The sequence below is a fragment of the Thalassophryne amazonica genome, chromosome 18 (genome assembly GCF_902500255.1).
Source record: "Thalassophryne amazonica chromosome 18, fThaAma1.1, whole genome shotgun sequence".
In the NCBI taxonomy this organism is placed as follows: Eukaryota; Metazoa; Chordata; class Actinopteri; order Batrachoidiformes; family Batrachoididae; genus Thalassophryne; species Thalassophryne amazonica.
In genome coordinates, this window is record NC_047120.1 from 55,287,016 (window position 1) to 55,305,440 (window position 18,425).

An 18,425-nucleotide genomic window follows, 5' to 3' on the forward strand; every position below is an offset into this window, starting at 1 on the left:
GCTGTTATGTATTAGAAATAATGATTAAAAACAAATTTAATATTGGATGGATAGTGTTTGCTGCTGTGTTCAAAAATGTGCACACAGTAACTTTAAACTGAGCCTCAGAGAGCTGATCAGACACTAACACCATGACAGTGTACACATGTAAACTATTTTTTTCAATAAATGTTTGTCATTGGTGTCAGATGGATTTACTCTGCAGCACGTTTATTATTTATTTAAAAAATTTTTTTTTTTACGAGTTGCGTGATGTGTAATGTAATTAGTGCTCTTGTCTTCTTAAACATGCAATTAAACACAAATGTTTTGGCTTTTAGGTTCTAGTTTGTAATAAAATGTAAGTTAACTTTCTGGTGGCTGGTGACCGCTCTAGTGGCCTTTACAGATCTATGCGTGGACGTATCACCCATTCTTGAATGCGCCCCCTGTACTTTTTATATGTTGCATCCAGCCTTGACGATTTTGCACCAGGACGGCATCAGTGGTACCTCTGCTGAATGAGACACATTCTGGAAACATTTTCAAAGTATAAGAGCTTGAAGACTAAAATGGAGCGAAATTTTATTTCAGTTTGTATTTCATATAAAACATTTTAGTCTCATATTTTTCATCAACAATAATGTATGTTAATTTCGTATCGTTGTCTCGTCTTCATTATGACAAAAAAAGGTTGTTGTTGAAGATATTTCATCTTGTCTCCTGTGACAAAATTAACACTAGTCTGACACCTGCTGAAGCAGAAACGAGCTATAGAGACCAAAACCATTTTTAATAATAAATAATAATGACTTGGATTTATTTATTATTTGCGCTGCAAAATGAGACAAATCAGCATGGGATTTTCCCCTTCATAACCCGTTTGGACTAATCTTATTTCATCTACAAATCAATTTAAACTCAAGAATCCTTGATTATCTTTCTTTAAGCATTGTAAATGTATGGACTCAATTTATATAACACGTTCCATTTGAATCAGAAGCTCAAACCGCTTTACAATGATGCCTCACATTTACACACACACTGATGTTGGCGTGATGCCATGTATTAAAGATGTGTGTTTTCTGAGTGCAGCGTGCACAATGCATTTTTAATGCATTCTCGCTCAGTATTGGAGTCGAATACATGAGTTAGTCATCAGAGCATAAAACAGGCTGAAGATGAGTGAATGCAATTGCTTTGTGCAGTACATGGCCTGTCAGCTCTTGTGCACTTCTAAACCACACCGAGTGAGGGCACTGATACTGTGCAATGTATGCCAGATAAAACAAGCTGCAGCCAGAGTTCATAGCACATACAATAGCAGACGCACTTCAATTCTGCAGAGGCCAGCAACAAGTCTACTTAAATATACAAGTTCCTTGCACAAGAGGAGGCAGGAATCTCAGATATGCTGACCACAAGTTAAAAAAAAATATACATATGTAAAACATACTTCATCAAATTCAATATTTGATCAATGGGAAAACACAAACACTGAAAAACTTAGTCTGCCAGATGCTGTTTTTGTACATGCCAAACCAGTTTGTTCAATCTGTGGAATATTCACAGAGAGGTAATGATAGTTCTGCAATCCGCTCGGTGAATTACAGTGGCAAGAGTGAAGAGTGCACGGGGAGGTTCAACATGCGACCTTCACACTGTGCTGCTGTCCAAAAGAGAAAATCAAAGCGGAGCAGCTGGGCCGCATACACAAGCAGAATGAGGTTATTACTCACCTCATCGTATTCCTCCGGGCAGCCTGCGGCTCCATCCCCTGGGCTGTAGTTTACCTTGTAGAGCTGCGGCTCTGGACCTGGAGATATGAGAGGGAGAGGACAGGGTTAATATTTGCTGAGTAAACACAGAAAGTCAACCAGCAAAGGAGGCTCAACAAACACACAAAAGTGCGTATGGTGCCGGTGTGCATGAACGGCAAACAGGCGTAATTGTGGAAAGAACGAACAGAGGCGCTTCAGCAACGGGCACAAGCAATACTCGTGAATGTATGAAATTAAGAAAACAAAACTACGTCGCAATCAGTATAACCAGTAAGCTATAATAAAGCAGACACAAACAAAAGCAGAAAATTATAAAGGGACTTGCGCAATAAACTATACTAACAAAGCTTCTGTCCTGCTCAAAATAATACAAACACACAAATGTACATTAAACAGGCACAGTAGCTAACTATAAGACAGACTAAAATGTTTATTAATGAAAAATTTTAATTATTAATTAAGCTGACCCCCTCCTTTACCCGCACAACGCCAAATATCTGTGCTTAACAAACTGAGAACGCAATCAGCACAATAAAGGGTGTGTGTGTCTAAGCTGCCCAACACACAGTTAGCCTTCTAATCCTTATATGAGAGCAAACATTAGGTACAATTTTCCACTCATATTTTATACGACAGTGTGTGTGTGAGATTTAGAGTCATCTAGTGGTGAGGTGGCCAATTGCATTATATAGTTGCAGGTCACAGTATTGTTTCCCTTCCTGTTTTTGCTTGTTTGTGACAGGGATTCTCGCTTCCTTGCCTTCTCTTATGAGAAGCAATGACGCTCCATTTCTCGACAAATTAGTGTTTTTAAATTTGTTGGCCTTCACTAGCAAACAGTACACAGTGTAAAGGGGAGCAACCGACTCCTCATCTGTGTTCTTCAGTGTTCTAGATATGCTGCAAGATGTGAAAGATGGAGTAAATATGTCCCTTGTGGGCTACTGTATCGCCATGGTGGCCTCCCTGAGGGGGACTGCTTCCATGTAGATATGAAGAGCTCATTCTAATCTGATGAAAACAACTATTTATTGTTGTAGGTAATTATACATTAATGAACAGATGGTTATGACTCCTATATTCCATTTCTGATGATAAACATCCCAACATTCAACACACTGTAGCTTTAAATCTTCCCACATGCTGATATGAGTTCATCATGAAAGTCTTGGGAATGTCATTCCATCAGCAGGGTGATTTTAGTCACAGGATATATATTCTGAGTTTCAGGCCATCACAAGAAGTGTAGGTCAGGCTAGTCTTTGAAGGACTGTTAGTTATGAATGTTATATTCCATCTCTGCTAATAGCCTACACAGTGCAGCTTAAAAGCCTCACTGTAGAATTCCACAGGGCTATGGAAAAAATTTACATAACAACAGATTCAATTCCACTTTGCCAATAAAGGCTATTGTTGAAAGCACCTGTCTGACAACCAGTGAAAGCTAAGCTGAGGCAGACCTCCATCATTCACTGCAGCTCCTGTTACGTTTGCGTTCCAGTCTGAGTAAGGTACAGGGTAAACAGAGCTGTTAACAGTACCTTACTCAGACTGGAACGCAAATAGTGGTCTGAAAGAAACAAAACAAAAAAAAATCTACCAGTGTATTTTGAGCTTACAGTGCATTCGGAAAGTATTCACAGCGCTTCACTTTTTCCCACATTTTGTTATGTTACAGTCTTATTCCAAAATGGATGAAATTCATTTTTCCCCTCAAATTTCTACACACAATACCCCATAATGATAATGTGAAAAAAGTTTTTATGAGATTTCTGCAAATCTACTAAAAAATAAAAAAAAAACCCCTAAGGAACCACACGTACATAAGTATGCACAGCCTTTGCCATGAAGCTCAAAATTGTGTTTCCACTGATCATCCTTGAGATGTTTCTACAGCTTAATTGGAGTCCACCTGGGGTAAATTCAGTTGATTGGACATGATTTGGAAAGACACACACATGTCTACTTATAAGGTCCCACAGTTGACAGTGCATGTCAGAGCACAAACCAAGCATGAAGTCAAAGGATTTGTCTGTAGACCGCAGAGACAGGATTGTCTCTAGGCTCAAATCTGGGGAAGGGTACAGAAACATTTCTGCTGCTTTGAAGGTCTCAATAAGCACAGTGGCCTCCATCATCCACAAATGTAAGAAGTTTGGATCCACTAATTCAATTTATTTCATTTTTATAGCACCCTATGACAACAAAGCTACCTCAAGGTGCTTCACACAGGTCAGGTCTAACCTTACCAACCTCCAGAGCAAACACACAGGCGACAGTGGTAAGAAAAAACTCCCCCTGATGATACTGACAAAGAAACCTCAAGCAGATCAGACTCAGAGGGCTGACCCACTGCTTAGGCCATTCTAACAGTTACAAGGTTTTGCAAAGTTTTACAAAACAGAACATAACATAACAAAAGATACAGCATTTGATGAGAAGTCCACTCAGGCATTCATTCCATAGAGAGGTGACCAAGAACCCGATGGTCACTCTGTCAGAGCTCCAGCATTCCTCTGTGGAGAGGGGAGAACATTCCAAAAGGGTAACCATCTCGACAGCAATCCACCAATCAGACCTGTATGGTAGAGTGGCCAGACAGAAGCCACTTGTTAGTGAAAGGCTCATGGCAGCCCACCTGGAGTTTGCCAAAAGGCACCTGAATGACTCTCTGACCATGAGAAACAAAATTCTCTGGTCTGATGAGACAAAGATTGAGCTCTTTGATGTGAATACCAGGTGTCATGTTTTGAGGAAACCAGGCACCATCCCTACAGTGAAGCATGGTGGTGGCAGCATCATGCTGTGGGGATGTTTTTCAGCAGCAGGAACTGGGAGACTAGTCAGGATTGAGGGAAAGATGAATGCAGTAATGTACAGAGACATCCTGGATGAAAACCTGCTCCAGAGTGCTCTTGACCTCAGACTGGGGTGACAGTTCATCTTTCAGCAGGACAATGACTCTAAACACACAGCCAAGATATCAAAGGAGTGGCTTCAGAACAACTCTGTGAACATCCTTGAGTGGCTCAGCCAGTCCCCAGACCTGAATCTGATTGAACATTTCTAGAGAGATCTGAAAATGGCTGTGCACCGATGCTCCCCATCCAACCTGACGGAGCTTCAGAGGTGCTCCAAAGAGGAATGGGAAAAAACTGCCAAAAGGTAGGTGCATCAAGCTTGTGGCATTACATTCAGGAAGACTTGAGACTGTAACTGCTGCCAAAGGTGCATCAACAAAGTATTGAGCAAAGAGGTGTGAAAACTCATGTACATTTCTTTTTTTTTTTTTAATTTGCCAAAAAAAAAAAAAAAAACACCTTTTTTCATGTCGTCATTATGGGGTGTTGTGAGTAGAATTTTGTGGGGAGAAAAAAAATTAATTTACACCATTTTGGAATAAGGCTGTAACATAAAATGTGGAAAAAGTGAAGCCCTGTGAATACTTTCTGGATGTACTGTATTTACAGTCCCTGATCTAATGTAACCTGCTCTTCTTAGACTCAAACACAACCCATTTTTTATGAGAAGGGGTCTGAATCAAATGAGGCTATAATTCTGTCTGAGAAGCAAACAATATTAAAATGTCAGCGAGGAGAGACATTTAATATCCGAGACCAACTTTTGTTGCTCCAGACATGCCATAGCTACCACACGGGACTAGGCATATCATAGCCCACAGGCCTGTCTTTATTATGAAAGTAATCGTACAAGTAAGGACGGTTGTGGAAATGAAATAACAAGAAAAAAGGTTGAACACAGTGACGTGTAATGAAACTTCAATGCAGGTTGAGGAGCTGGAACAACTGGAGTCGAGTTAGTGGCAGCTCTGTTCACATATACGTTTCCCGACATGTCTTTTCTGAGCACTGACAATGAGCCACACCCAATTTCTTCATATTACATTTGGGTCACTTTCAGACATACGCCGAGATCCGATACATATTTAACGTCACCCGAGTGTCGTATCGCTGCACACTGCATGCGTATTCTTCACAGAATCATTGCTGGGTGTCATATGTACCAAATAACAGCTTAGCAGTGAAATTAACCCCTTAACGCCTGAATTTATATAGCTGTATATAAAAAAATGTTTTGTGTGTGTTTCTGCCTTTAAGTAGATGGTAAATAATGTTGAGATTATTAATTTCACTTTTGCACAAAAAATAAATAGTAATTTTGGTATTTTGGTAATGACTTTATGTTATAATAATAATAATAATGGTATGTTGCAAATTTGCGACAACAGGCATACTGGTCAATTTGGCATGTTGCATATTTGAGTCAAATATTGTAGCATATATGCGACAATAGGCGTTAAGGGGTTGATAAAAACTAGAAGCACTCAGAGAGTGCAAACCTCTGCCAAGGCCATGGGGTCACTGACGCCATAACATCTACACACCGTGGAATCATTGAACCTAAAAAAGTCTAACAATGATGTTTGCTCAGTAGTAAAAAAAGTTCATCTGCTGTGACTGGATAGCATGTATCCTTAGCGTTTGGCATCACAGTTTATTGCAACTTGCACCTTTCCCAGAAGCTACTGTCATCTGAGCACTGATATTGATATTGCATGTGCTTATAGACAAAAACAAATAAGAGACAAAATTCAATTTATTATTCAACTAAACTGCAAATATATGAATTTTTAACATTTATGAAACACTTCTCTAAACAAGGTCATAGGGTCACTGATCCTAAAGAGATTCCCTCCTTGGCACAGTGATCTATTTCTTTTTGTCTCTTTCTTTGTATATAATAATCATTAGATTATAATATATAAACAAAAATAAATTTAAGAAATATTACAATTTGAAAACAAATGCACCCGAACGTGATGACAGCTGCAACTGCTTAATGCTAACTTTTAACATTGAAAATGCCATAGACATGCTAACACGTTAGCATCGGGATCCGGATCACCACTAAAATTTAATCACTTGTTCCTCTTGTCATTTCCAACTACTCCACAAAATTCATCAAAATCCGTTCAAAACTTTTGAATTATCCTGCTGACAGACAGACAAACAAACAAACGCGACCGAAAACATAACCTCCTTGGCGGAGGAAATAAATAAAAACATACAAAAAAACAGGACAGAGTAGAAAAAAACAACATTAAATAATTGAGGTGAATAAGACTCTGTCTCAACCCCATCTCTCTCTGAAACGGAGCCAATCAGCCCATGTGTCTGTGCATCTAATGCTTTCCAGAGCATTATTTATTCATGGTCTGAGTAACTGGAGCTGTGCAACACCGAAAGCATTGGGAGCAAGTGTGCAACAAATCAATATCGGCTAGATGGTTCGTGGCACACACCAGACTATATTGGCAACATCAACGCAACCTGTTCATTATGTCAATAAAACCAGCACCGGCAGCCAAGTGCTGCAGCAGTCCACTGTAATGATGACAACATACCTCAGGCTGGCAGTTATGATAAAAAGCACACTATGTTCTGCACAGCGTAAATGTTTCAACTCAGTTTTCACCTCCTGCACATATTCCATTTACACAAACAATGCGTGTGTCTGCATTATTTCCATATGCAGCCATTTAAAATAAAGTTACGAGTTAAATTTCAGGTTTTTTCACAATGTAAGATTTTCAGTGGGTCAGTGATTTATATACAGGAGGAGGAACCCCTTTTTAAAACAGCATGAAGATTTCATAAATTGATGCACTCAGGGTCGCCATAGCAAATCCGAGGTGACTCTGCATCCTGAAGCGACTCCACATTACATGGAGAAATGTGGCAGGAGTGGGGTTTGAACCGGGAACCATCCACACTGAAACCAAAGTGCACTAACCACTTGGCCACCATCCCTTCCTGGAGCAGCTCCTTAAAGAGTAAATGGCATAATTCTGGGTCCACTGGGGAATCTTTGTCTGGATTTAAGGGCCTACCTGAGGAACGGTTTGTGTGTAAGAGCGGGTGGGGGAGAGAGAATCTGATTAATTAAAGGTTTCTGGAGTACACTTTTGGATCTCCACAAGTAAGGTTCCACCTTAGGAGCCAGCTTGAAAAGATTCATGGTACCATGACTGACTGTACAAACTACTGCACAAAAATATATGCAGCATGGAACCATATAGTCTTTACCTTATTGATGAGGAGGCCCAAATTAACAAACTTGTTCTGGATGTCCACCAGAACCCTAGAATCACAACCAACAAACTGATGGAGTTGGAGGCATCAAATACAAATATGACACTGTCAACCTCTCAGAGAGTGAACATCACCACTGCCTGAAAGGCTGTGGACAAAGACAGAAGCCATTCATTCAAAACCTGCTTTTGTCCTGGTGACCAACTTCAATATTCTATTTAGCTTTTAAGCTGATTTTAGAGTAATGGCTTCATCCATACAGTCCAATGGTAGAGTGCTTTCATAATGTGGATGATGTCATATCTTTATACGACGCCTCCAACTACCCATTCCTTATTTGTGATGCTTAAGTTCTGTTGGACTTTTTAGAAGAAATGTTGGGCATTTCTAGATGTTAATTTGGGCCTCCTCACTCAACAATGTACAGTAGTGTTCAGAATAATAGTAGTGCTATGTGACTAAAAAGATTAATCCAGGTTTTGAATATATTTCTTATTGTTACATGGGAAACAAGGTACCACTAGATTCAGCAGATTCTCACAAATCCAACAAGACCAAACATTCATGATATGCACACTCTTAAGGCTATGAAATTGGGCTATTAGTAAAAAAAGTAAAAAAAGGGGGTGTTCACAATAATAATAGCATCTGCTGTTGACGCTACAAACTCAAACTTATTATGTTCAAACTGCTTTTTTAGCAATCCTGTGAATCACTAAACTAGTATTTAGTTGTATAAACCACAGTTTTTTCATGATTTCTTCACATCTGTGAGGCATTAATTTTGTTGGTTTGGAACCAAGATTTGCTCGTTTACTAGTGTGCTTGGGGTCACTGTCTTGTTGAAACATCCATTTCAAGGGCATGTCCTCTTCAGCATAAGGCAACATGACCTCTTCAAGTATTTGACATATCCAAACTAATCCATGATACCTGGTATGCGATATATAGGCCCAACACCATAGTAGGAGAAACATGCCCATATCATGACGCTTGCACCACCATGCTTCACTGTGAACTGTGGCTTGAATTCAGAGTTTGTGGGTCATCTCACAAACTGTCTGTGGCCCTTGGACCCCCCCCCCCAAAAAAAACAATTTTACTCTCATCAGTCCACAAAATATTCCTCCATTTCTCTTTAGGCCAGTTGATGTGTTCTTTGGCAAACTGTAACCTCTTCTGCACGTCTTTTTATTTAACAGAGGGACTTTGTGGGGGATTCTTGCAACAAAAAAAAATTAGCTTCACACAGGTGTCTTTTAACTGTCACAGCACTTACAGGTAACTCCAGACTGTCTTTGATCATCCTGGAGCTGATCAATGGGTGAGCCTTTGCCATTCTGGTTATTCTTCTATCCATTTTGATGGTTGTTTTCCGTTTTCTTCCATGCGTCTCTGGTTTTTTTTGTCCATGTTAAAGCATTGGAGATCACTGTAGATCATTGTAGATGAACAGCCTATAATTTTTTGCACCTGCGTATAGGTTTTCCCCTCTCCAATCAACTTTTTAATCAACTACGCTGTTCTTCTGAACAATGTCTTGAACATCCCATTTTCCTCAGGCTTTCAAAGAGAACAGCATGTTCAACAGGTGCTGGTTTCATCCTTAAATAGGGGACACCTGATTCACACCTGTTTGTTCCACAAAATTGACAAACTCACTGACTGAATGCCACTCTACTATTATTGTGAACACCCCCTTTTGTACTTTTTTTTTTTACTAATAGCCCAATTTCATAGCCTTAAGAGTGTGCATATCATGAATGCTTGGTCTTGTTGGATTTGTGAGACTCTACTGAATCTACTGGTACCTTGTTTCCCATGTAACAATAACAAATATACTCAAAACCTGGATTAATCTTTTTAGTCACATAGCACTACTATTATTCTGAACACTACTGTAAAGACTATATGATTCTATGCTTGATTCTATTTTTAGACTGTATCTGTACTTTTGGTACAAATAATCTTCTCTAAATGGTTCCTAAGGAGTAATCAGGCTTGTGGAGATGTGACTGAAAACCTTTAAGTATTTTCAGATTTTCTCCAACCTCTCTTTCGTGAACAGTTTCTGCTCCATTGTAAGAGACAGACAATGGAAATCTTTGGAACAGTGCCTGTGTTTTAAAACTTAAACGTCTTTTTAAAAAAACATGTATTGTTACGCTGACTGAAAATTATTCTGTTTTATTTGTTAATTGCTTGTATTTATATATTTTAATGGTGTCCTGATGTTGTTTAGCTGTCCATTATGACACGTGCTTCTGCTTTTCTTGGCCAGGTCACCCTTGTAAAAGAGGTCACAATCTGAATGGGCTTTTATATGGTTAAATAAAAGGTTATATAACTATTATTTTAAATAACTGTACACGGAAATAAAGCAGACATTCTAAGTGACATAAGAACTGTGAGATAAAGTGGAATATGTGCAGTAGGTGATACATGATCTGTGAAATCAGAAAGTTTTTCACCAAGATATACTGGAAATTTATGTCTGCAATTGTATGGAAATGTATCACAGATTTTAAATGACTTAAGATTTGACACCGAAAATCTCAGTCAGCATTCTCTGCTTTAGAGGAAACATCATAAAATCTTTCATTAACAGCTGGTGTAAAGTCTGAGAAACCTTGTGATGGAGCTGTCAGCACATAACGTGCACGCTTTTAAAGAGGGAAAACACATGACTTTTTACAACTTACAGCAGGTTTACACTACCATTAAGGGGACCAACAAAACGACAATGAGCTCAAGAAAGAACAGCATTTTGAGTCCGGCAACAAACTATTTCGGTCAATCGTGGTTTCTTTCAGGATTCTCACTTCAGAGAAAAGAACGGCAGTGTACCATGTTGACAACAGTATTTGAAGCCATGGATAAGAGAGGAGAGACGAGAATAGATGATGGAGATAAAGAATCTGATGCACAAGAATTCCACAGTATAGAAATGAAGTAACTGGAGATCTTGTGAGCAAGATCACAAAAACAACCCCTCCAAGACATACGGTATCTTACTCTGCTAAGCTATACTAGTTGTTTTGTCACACGGCACTTAAAGGGCAAGGAAACCCAAATGAAACAAGAAATCTGGACTTTTGTTGGCTTCGTTAACCTTTGCAAAGCTTCATTCCTGCAGCTGTCGCAGCTTCAGGATTTTTAAACTTAACAAATGTGAACGAATGCACCGAAACCTCAATTCATCCGTATTTCGTTTTGCTGTAGTTCTTGACGTTTTTTATTGTTTGCTTAGTTTTTGTAACGTTAGCATTTAGTTTGACTTCATTCAACCAGCTGAATGTTTTCACACAGTATAAAAGCCGGTTTGTGCAGCTCCTCCGCAGAGGTGCTGGTGTGTGCGAGGTGGGGCTTCTGCCGCTGTGTGCAAGTACTGCTGCGGTCATGCCGTGGTGCTGGCTGGCCAGGAAGAATTTGTCGGCTTCTCCACCAGCACACAGCAACCCGTGATCGTGGTTTTGGCCAGCGCTGCGTGCACCCAAGGAGGGAGTTGCTGCACATAAGTACGGCCGGAGCTGCAGCATTCTGTCCATAAGCTCGGAAGGCCTTGCTGTCCTCCAGCCTCCGCAGACAGAAAAGCCTGCTGCCCCTTTCAGCGTCTGACAGTTCAAAGGTTTTGAGGAAGTGATCTTTGATCACTGCGTATTTGTCCACAGCAGGGGGCTCTGCAGGAGCGTGATTAGCTTTATTCTGTGGAGCTGATGGCCGACATAACGTAATAATATTTTGTGTCGTCTGCTCTGATCGCTCAGAGCGAACTGCGCCTCAGTTTGTGCAAACCAGCCGGCAGTTTACAGAAACGTGACTTTGAGCCATCAAGTGTGAAAAAAGTTCCAGCAGCACTTGACATTTGCGTGTGAACAGCTTCGATCCAAAGGTGTGACATATACAAACAGCAAACCCAGTATGATTGCAAATAGCTACATTCTTTTGTTGAACGTTTGAGTCTCTAACTCATGTACGAGGCAGTCCTTCTGTGCTGTGCGCTACAACACATCCAAACACTTAATGCATTCATCCAGAGTGAATCAGCTGGAGAGAAGGTGAAGAGCACAGGCGTCTGATCCACGAACACAGCGCCTGTGCATGTGTGATCAGAACTGATAATAGAACCTGCGCACGTGCGTGTGACTGACACACAGCCACAGCACCAGTGATCAGAAATACACCGAGTTTTGGAAAAAAAAGGCAGAGAGACAGTCTCTCCCTCCCCTCTCCCTCTCTCTCCCCCCTTTTGTCTTGTATGTGCGCATTTCGGATGTGCAGATAGCGATTAGAGTTTTGGTATTTGAGAGATTTGAGAAATATTCGCCTGTTTGCAGTGTGTATAATTTTGGTGGCGTATTTAGCGTGTCTGGTGTAGGGTTTTTTTTTTGTAAAAATGAGGTGTCTATGAATGTCAAACAAGCGCTTCAGTTTTTTCTTTTTTTTTTTTTTATAAATTGGGCAAGGCAGAGCGTGCAGCGTGTCATTACAGTTCGAACCAGATAGTGAGGGTTTCTGACGATGAAGGAGATGATCCCTCATGACTCACCTCCACTACTAATAGCAGAGATTCCACGATGGAAGTCTTCAAAGCTGATCACTCCCAAACCACTAGGATCCAAGAACTTTGCAAAATCTTTCACCTGAAGCAATGGGAATATAACACAGTCACAAATCAGTTTTATTGTGGGGGAAAAACAGCAGTATGCTTTTAACAATGAATTACCATGAAAACAAAAACAAGCACTAGTATAGAATAAAACCTCACTTTTCAATGCAGATTTTTTACTGAATATCTCACAACCATATCCATGTGAAGTCTCTGTTATATTTTATTGTTATTACAGATGGAAATATACAAACAGAGAGAGATTCAAACTGCTGGGGAAGCCAGGTTTGCAGATTTATGAGTGAGGGCCGTAATTGCACAAACACTTTAAAAGGACTCAAGGGGCACTCCTTCGGAAGTGGCCAAATGAGCAATTATCAGTCAGTCAAAAAAATTCATTACTAATTAGTTACTATTTGGAATTTATGTGATTGCACCATATGGACATTAATTAGTTGAACTTCAAAAACTGGAGCATTATAATGTCTTTGTTATACCTTAAAAATGATCTGAAGACATTTAAAAATGCCTACACCTCTTTGCGAATATGTCAAAATCCCCAAAACAGATATAAAATAAGCCTGAATATGACTTCAATCACGAACAAACTGGAGAGAGCTGACATTTGCCATTTGGTATGCTTATGTATTTTGGTTCAACGATGAATGCTGCGAAAACAGAAAGTTGATAAGACTAATATTTTGGAGGAATTAGTACTAATAACTATACAACACTGAACAATGGATGTTGATAATTACATTCTGGACTCATATGCCATTCCACATCATTATAGAAACTTTGTATAATGTATTACCACCCTTGAAAAAGTCAGCTACCCATTTACAAACAACTACCCAATCTAAGCTGGGATCCCATTATATATTAATTATATATTATATAATATATATATATATAATATATATATATATGTATATAAGTTGAGCTTCAGAATTTGCATGCATCACAGTACCTATAAAAAAATCCTTAGCGCTCAACATCAAACATTTTTCTTACAAAATTCAAGACAATAAGAAATTAAATCTGATGTCTGAGACACCTTCATACAATTTTCCTTAGTACATCGCAGATTAACGCACACTCCTTTCCAAAGATTCAACCTAAAGACTAAACGTGAACATATATCCTCAGATTTAAGTGTGGCACAACACAAGATCTATTTACACAATAACAGACTGAACCAAACGTTCAACACACACACCACACACACACACACAATTCACACTAACCCATTATTACAGGATCATTTCAGGCGTGTACCATTGACCGGGTTAACTGGGAGTAAGCCGGTGAGGTTTTCTGTGGTTGTAGCTTGTTTACTTTGACAAAGTAAGCACACAATGCGGATACAGTGATTTTACCAAGACTTCCACCCTGTGCACGATTTCTCCTTTCTTTTTTATTCTGCCAGAGTATTCTGCCATTCTGTGTAATATTTTATTTGCTTGCATATAAACACTTCTTTAGTTGCACTAACCAAAAAAAAAACAACAAAAAAAACCGATGTGACATTTTCAAAGGGTGTGCGCGCAATGAATCTTAGAAACAGTTACATAATTTTGTAGAACCTATCCTTTCACCAGATGTTTGGGTGTGTGGCTTCTTTGAAAGCCTCTGCAGAATGCTGCTGCCTGGCTTTGTAGCATATCTGCATGATTAGCATAGTTTTTGTGCATGTGTGTGGCTATTGTGTGCAGTTCTTGCACTGGTTAAAAGTGACTTCATTTTTTTTGCTTCTTACACTTGTACTTTATTAAAAGTAAGATATCACACAAGAACTGACTGTGCTTCCCCTAGAATTTTTTTCAAGCCTGATGGAATTCACTGAAGAGAACGAGAAGAAAACTCTGAAATTGTGAGGTGCATTGTGCGCTAAAATGTGAGACGCACAAAGAAATACAGAAGCTAAAGTAAGTGATGCCCTCATATTTGTGCAATCCTACCACATTCTAGACACCTGATCATTGGTGCAAACTAAATGGTAAATGGAGTGCATTTATATAGCGCTTTTCCCATCTGTGACACTCAAAGCGCTTTACAAATAATGCCTTACATTCACTCCGATGTGAGGGTGCTGCCATACAAGGTGCTCAGTACACACCGGGAGCAACTAGGGGATTAAGAACCTTGCCCAAGGGCCCTGAGTGATTTTCCAGTCAGGCTGGGATTTGAACAGAGGATCCCAACGCTTAACCACTAGACCATCACCTCCCCTAACTAAGCAACTAAACCTACATTTTACAGAGAAATACACAATATAAAACAATATACAACTCAACGGACAACTATGTAAAACAATGGACAACTCCTCTCACCCTCTGCACCGGACTGTAGTGGAGCTGAGCAGCTCCTTCGTGACAGACTGAGGCACCCTCAGTGCAAGAAGGAACGATACCGCAGGTCGTTCCTCCCTCCTGCTGTCAGACTGTACAATAACACTGTGAAATAAACCACATGCAATAATATGTCCACAATCATGTGCAATAACAATTCGTCTACAAATCCCAGCACTAATGTCACCTTATCACATCTAAATTTCACTTCACATATTGTAAAATAGGATGTTCCTATCTTTTTCTTCCAATTCCAATCATGTTTATATATATGCATATGTACTTATATATGTGTACGTATATGTTTATGTATATATATGTATACATACACATATTCTATTTCTACCTCATTTTCTTATTTTATTGTATCGTTACAAATATTATTATTATTGCTTATCCTTGCACACGCTGTTTGATGCACATTTTCCTCTACTCGCACCTATCTTGTGTGTTTTTTTTAAGAGCTGACGTAACATGTGAATTTCTCCACTGTGAGATCAATAAAGTCTTATCTTATCTTATACATTTGGATATGAGCAAAATTTAATGTACATATTAATTGTCAGAATCCCACCAGTCATCACTGCCAGATCTCAGGGTGCATGTGCATGCAATGTTTTCGTCAACATTTAAATCCAGACACCATGATAAACCATGTCTGCTCAAAGGAGGTAGGGTCAACTGACGCACAGACCGGAAATGAGCAGCGCTGATTGAGGCACTGCACAGTGGCCAACTTAACGGATTACATCAGGATCACAAGTTTTACTTTTTTTTGTGACACTTGGCTTTAACAACATAGCTGTATGGTGGAAACAGAAAATATTAAGAAGGATTTTAACAGCACAAAATAGATTGTGTGAAAGGTCGAAGTGTTTCATGAAAAAAAAAAAAGCAAAAAAGAGAGTTTTGGTGTAGATGCCAGACTCTGATGTCTGACTTCTTCTAGAGGAAGCTGACTGCTAATTTTAATTGATGTAGATAGCAGGCAGTTTTTAACATTGTGCTGCTGTCAGGGGACTGCTGCTATGAATAATAACTGATTACCGTTACTGTAAATCACTTCAAAACAAACGTGAATGAGCATAGAAAAGTCCCCAAAACGAATAGCGAAGCCATATAACGAGTCTTCACTTGTGAAAAGGTGCAAAATAAGGCTAAATACTGTTTAAGATATTACGATTTATAGGCGGTGGTTTGTCATGCGGTCGACAGCAATGGTGACCTGGCCGCCACTGCTTCAGAATCTCTGTTGCAGCATCTAGACAAACATGCAAACAAAAACAAGCCGATTTGCTCAGTAAAGTTGAGCTCTGACTCTGGAGGCTGAGAAGGCTGAAACTCTTAATCTGTTGACATCCACAACCCCAGTAGCTATGATCTGGGTTTGGTCAATTAAATCCAACTGCCTCGGTAACAGTACTGGCTGGCCTCCCTGAACAGTGGATAACACTACAATTTTGAGTTTAGCCTGCTGAATAAAAACCCAAACAAGATTTTTACCTCTAAATAAATAACAGATTAACTCTGAGGTGCAGCAGAGCAGCTTTCAGTTTTCGCACTTTGCACTGGAACATCTCAGTTAAAGGGAAATTATTATGTTCTGCGAAGTCATCACACACACACACTTCTGCAAAGCGAGGTGTTAAAAAACCGAGGTGTGATCAGGAGGGTAACCATGAGCATCATGGGATATAAATAAACAAAAGCTGGATTTTTGACATTTGCAAACACAAAGTTATGTCTCTTCATCTATGTTTGAATATTAGCCAACTAGCTTAAATTCAGTGAACCTTTTTTTTTTTCCAGATGTTTATGGGTTCATGTCAGTTGGGTCAAGACTACTTTAACTAGCGCAGCATTGATTTAGAATGCAAACAGCATCACAGACAAGTGGAATAAAGTTTGACCATTATTACACCGGTTGAGGTATGCACAACTTTAAGTGCAAAATGTAAATAACTTTGTTTTCCCTGAACATGTATAATTGTAAGTTATGTAACATTTCACATCATTACACTCAAACACAGTTCTGTCTCATAGTGGCCAAGGCACCATTAAAAACCCAACTCTGCGGCAACTGTCAGTTCCACACTGTGTTTTTTTTTTTATCTTTCTTCCATTCGTGTCTAATCAGTGCAGGGGCACGCATGACTGCCTCCACACACAGACCACTGTTTTTGCACGACCCCAGGAAGAATACCCACCAGATTTTCCTACAGGGGACTTCACAGTACTCTTCAAGTAAAACAACAATAACTGTCTGAGATCATGAACTTACTTCTTCTGCAAAAGATGAGAGAAAAAAAAAAAAGCCCAACGGTCTTTTGATAGTAAAACAAACTGAAATGGAGAGGGAACGTTTGCGAGCATGGGACACTCTACTGCGGATTAGTGTGGGAGTACATAAAAACAGTGAGCAAGGGGGGGGGGGTGGAAGAGTTGAATGACAAGGGAGCTGCCGCCACAATGCAGTCTGGTATGGCTTTTGTGCAGAACCAGGGTCAAACCCAGTGAGCAGTGGTTACAAAGAGTTTTTCAACCCATCAATTACCAGACGTGGCCTATGCCTGCACAACCTTTCGCTTCTGAGAACACTTTTCCTGCTATTAGTAAACAGCCTTCCGGAGGAGTACCAGCACCGGTAAAAAGTGTCTGGTGCTCATGGTATTTCTGACCTAATCAAAAAACATCACGGAACTACATAAGGTGGTTTTCGAGTAAAAACCTGTGGGTTCTTGAAACTGACTTGACAGCAATCAATACAAAAAGTGTAGCGCTAAGATGATCAAATAAGCATAAACAGAAAAAGATTTCCATGGTTGTACATCAGATGACCATATCAGTGCAGCAGATAAGAGAATATTTACATAGGAATCCTTCAAATGGTGATGCATGCACCAAATTTGGTGCAAATACTCCTTAGACATTACTCCTTTGAAGAAGCAGAGTGTCCACTTGAATTTTCAGGAGGCAGCAAGGTGGGGTTCAATTGAAGAATTACATAGGGGTCAAAATTTAAAAATGTTCCAATTATATTGAAAGGTATTCTATATTATTATCACTTTACCGAGGCGTTGCTAGGCCGGTATCGTAGATTTACGTCGACGCTACCTGGCTATACCCGCCCGCTGTGCATAAACAAATGACGTCATAGCGTGCGCAGTCCATGAACTGTCTGCAGAGAGGGAAAAAAACTGTCCGCAGAGGAAAAGATGAAAAGGCGAGAAGTGTGTTTTGGTCCCAATATGGATATTCCGGATGATTTTCTCATGGATAGTACAACAACAAACAGCAGCTAAAGCAGCCAGCTTGATGATGACGCACTGCTGAATTTGGAGAGCAGCGCGCGTGCCAGCCAACTCGGCAAAAGTTAAAGTGAGCCAACTTTTTATGTACGCGTTAACGTGTTGTGTATCTCGGTAAAAAGTGATAATAATGCAAATAACACGCTGTTGTCATGCAGTATGCATTTTCTGAGTCCCTCCTCCCTCCCTATTCGCCCGAGTTAGACGAGGGTGAATATCTCTCATTTTGGGCGACTGGGCGTGAACATATAGTTTGGATATAGTTTGGACCACATATGACTGAA

The 18,425-nt window shown here is 39.7% G+C and overlaps 1 protein-coding gene across 1 annotated transcript in view; it reads right to left on the reverse strand.

The window, feature by feature from the left end:
• rab11fip3 (RAB11 family interacting protein 3 (class II)) overlaps window positions 1-18,425 on the reverse strand; it is an 85,250-nt gene that overhangs the window by 28,587 nt on the left and 38,238 nt on the right. Inside the window, exons 5-6 of the mRNA XM_034193494.1 lie at window positions 12,423-12,516; window positions 1,719-1,795 (exon numbers count right to left, since the gene is read on the reverse strand). Of these exons, the coding sequence (XP_034049385.1) occupies window positions 1,719-1,795; window positions 12,423-12,516 (171 nt within the window). The remainder of the gene's footprint in view (window positions 1-1,718; window positions 1,796-12,422; window positions 12,517-18,425) is intronic.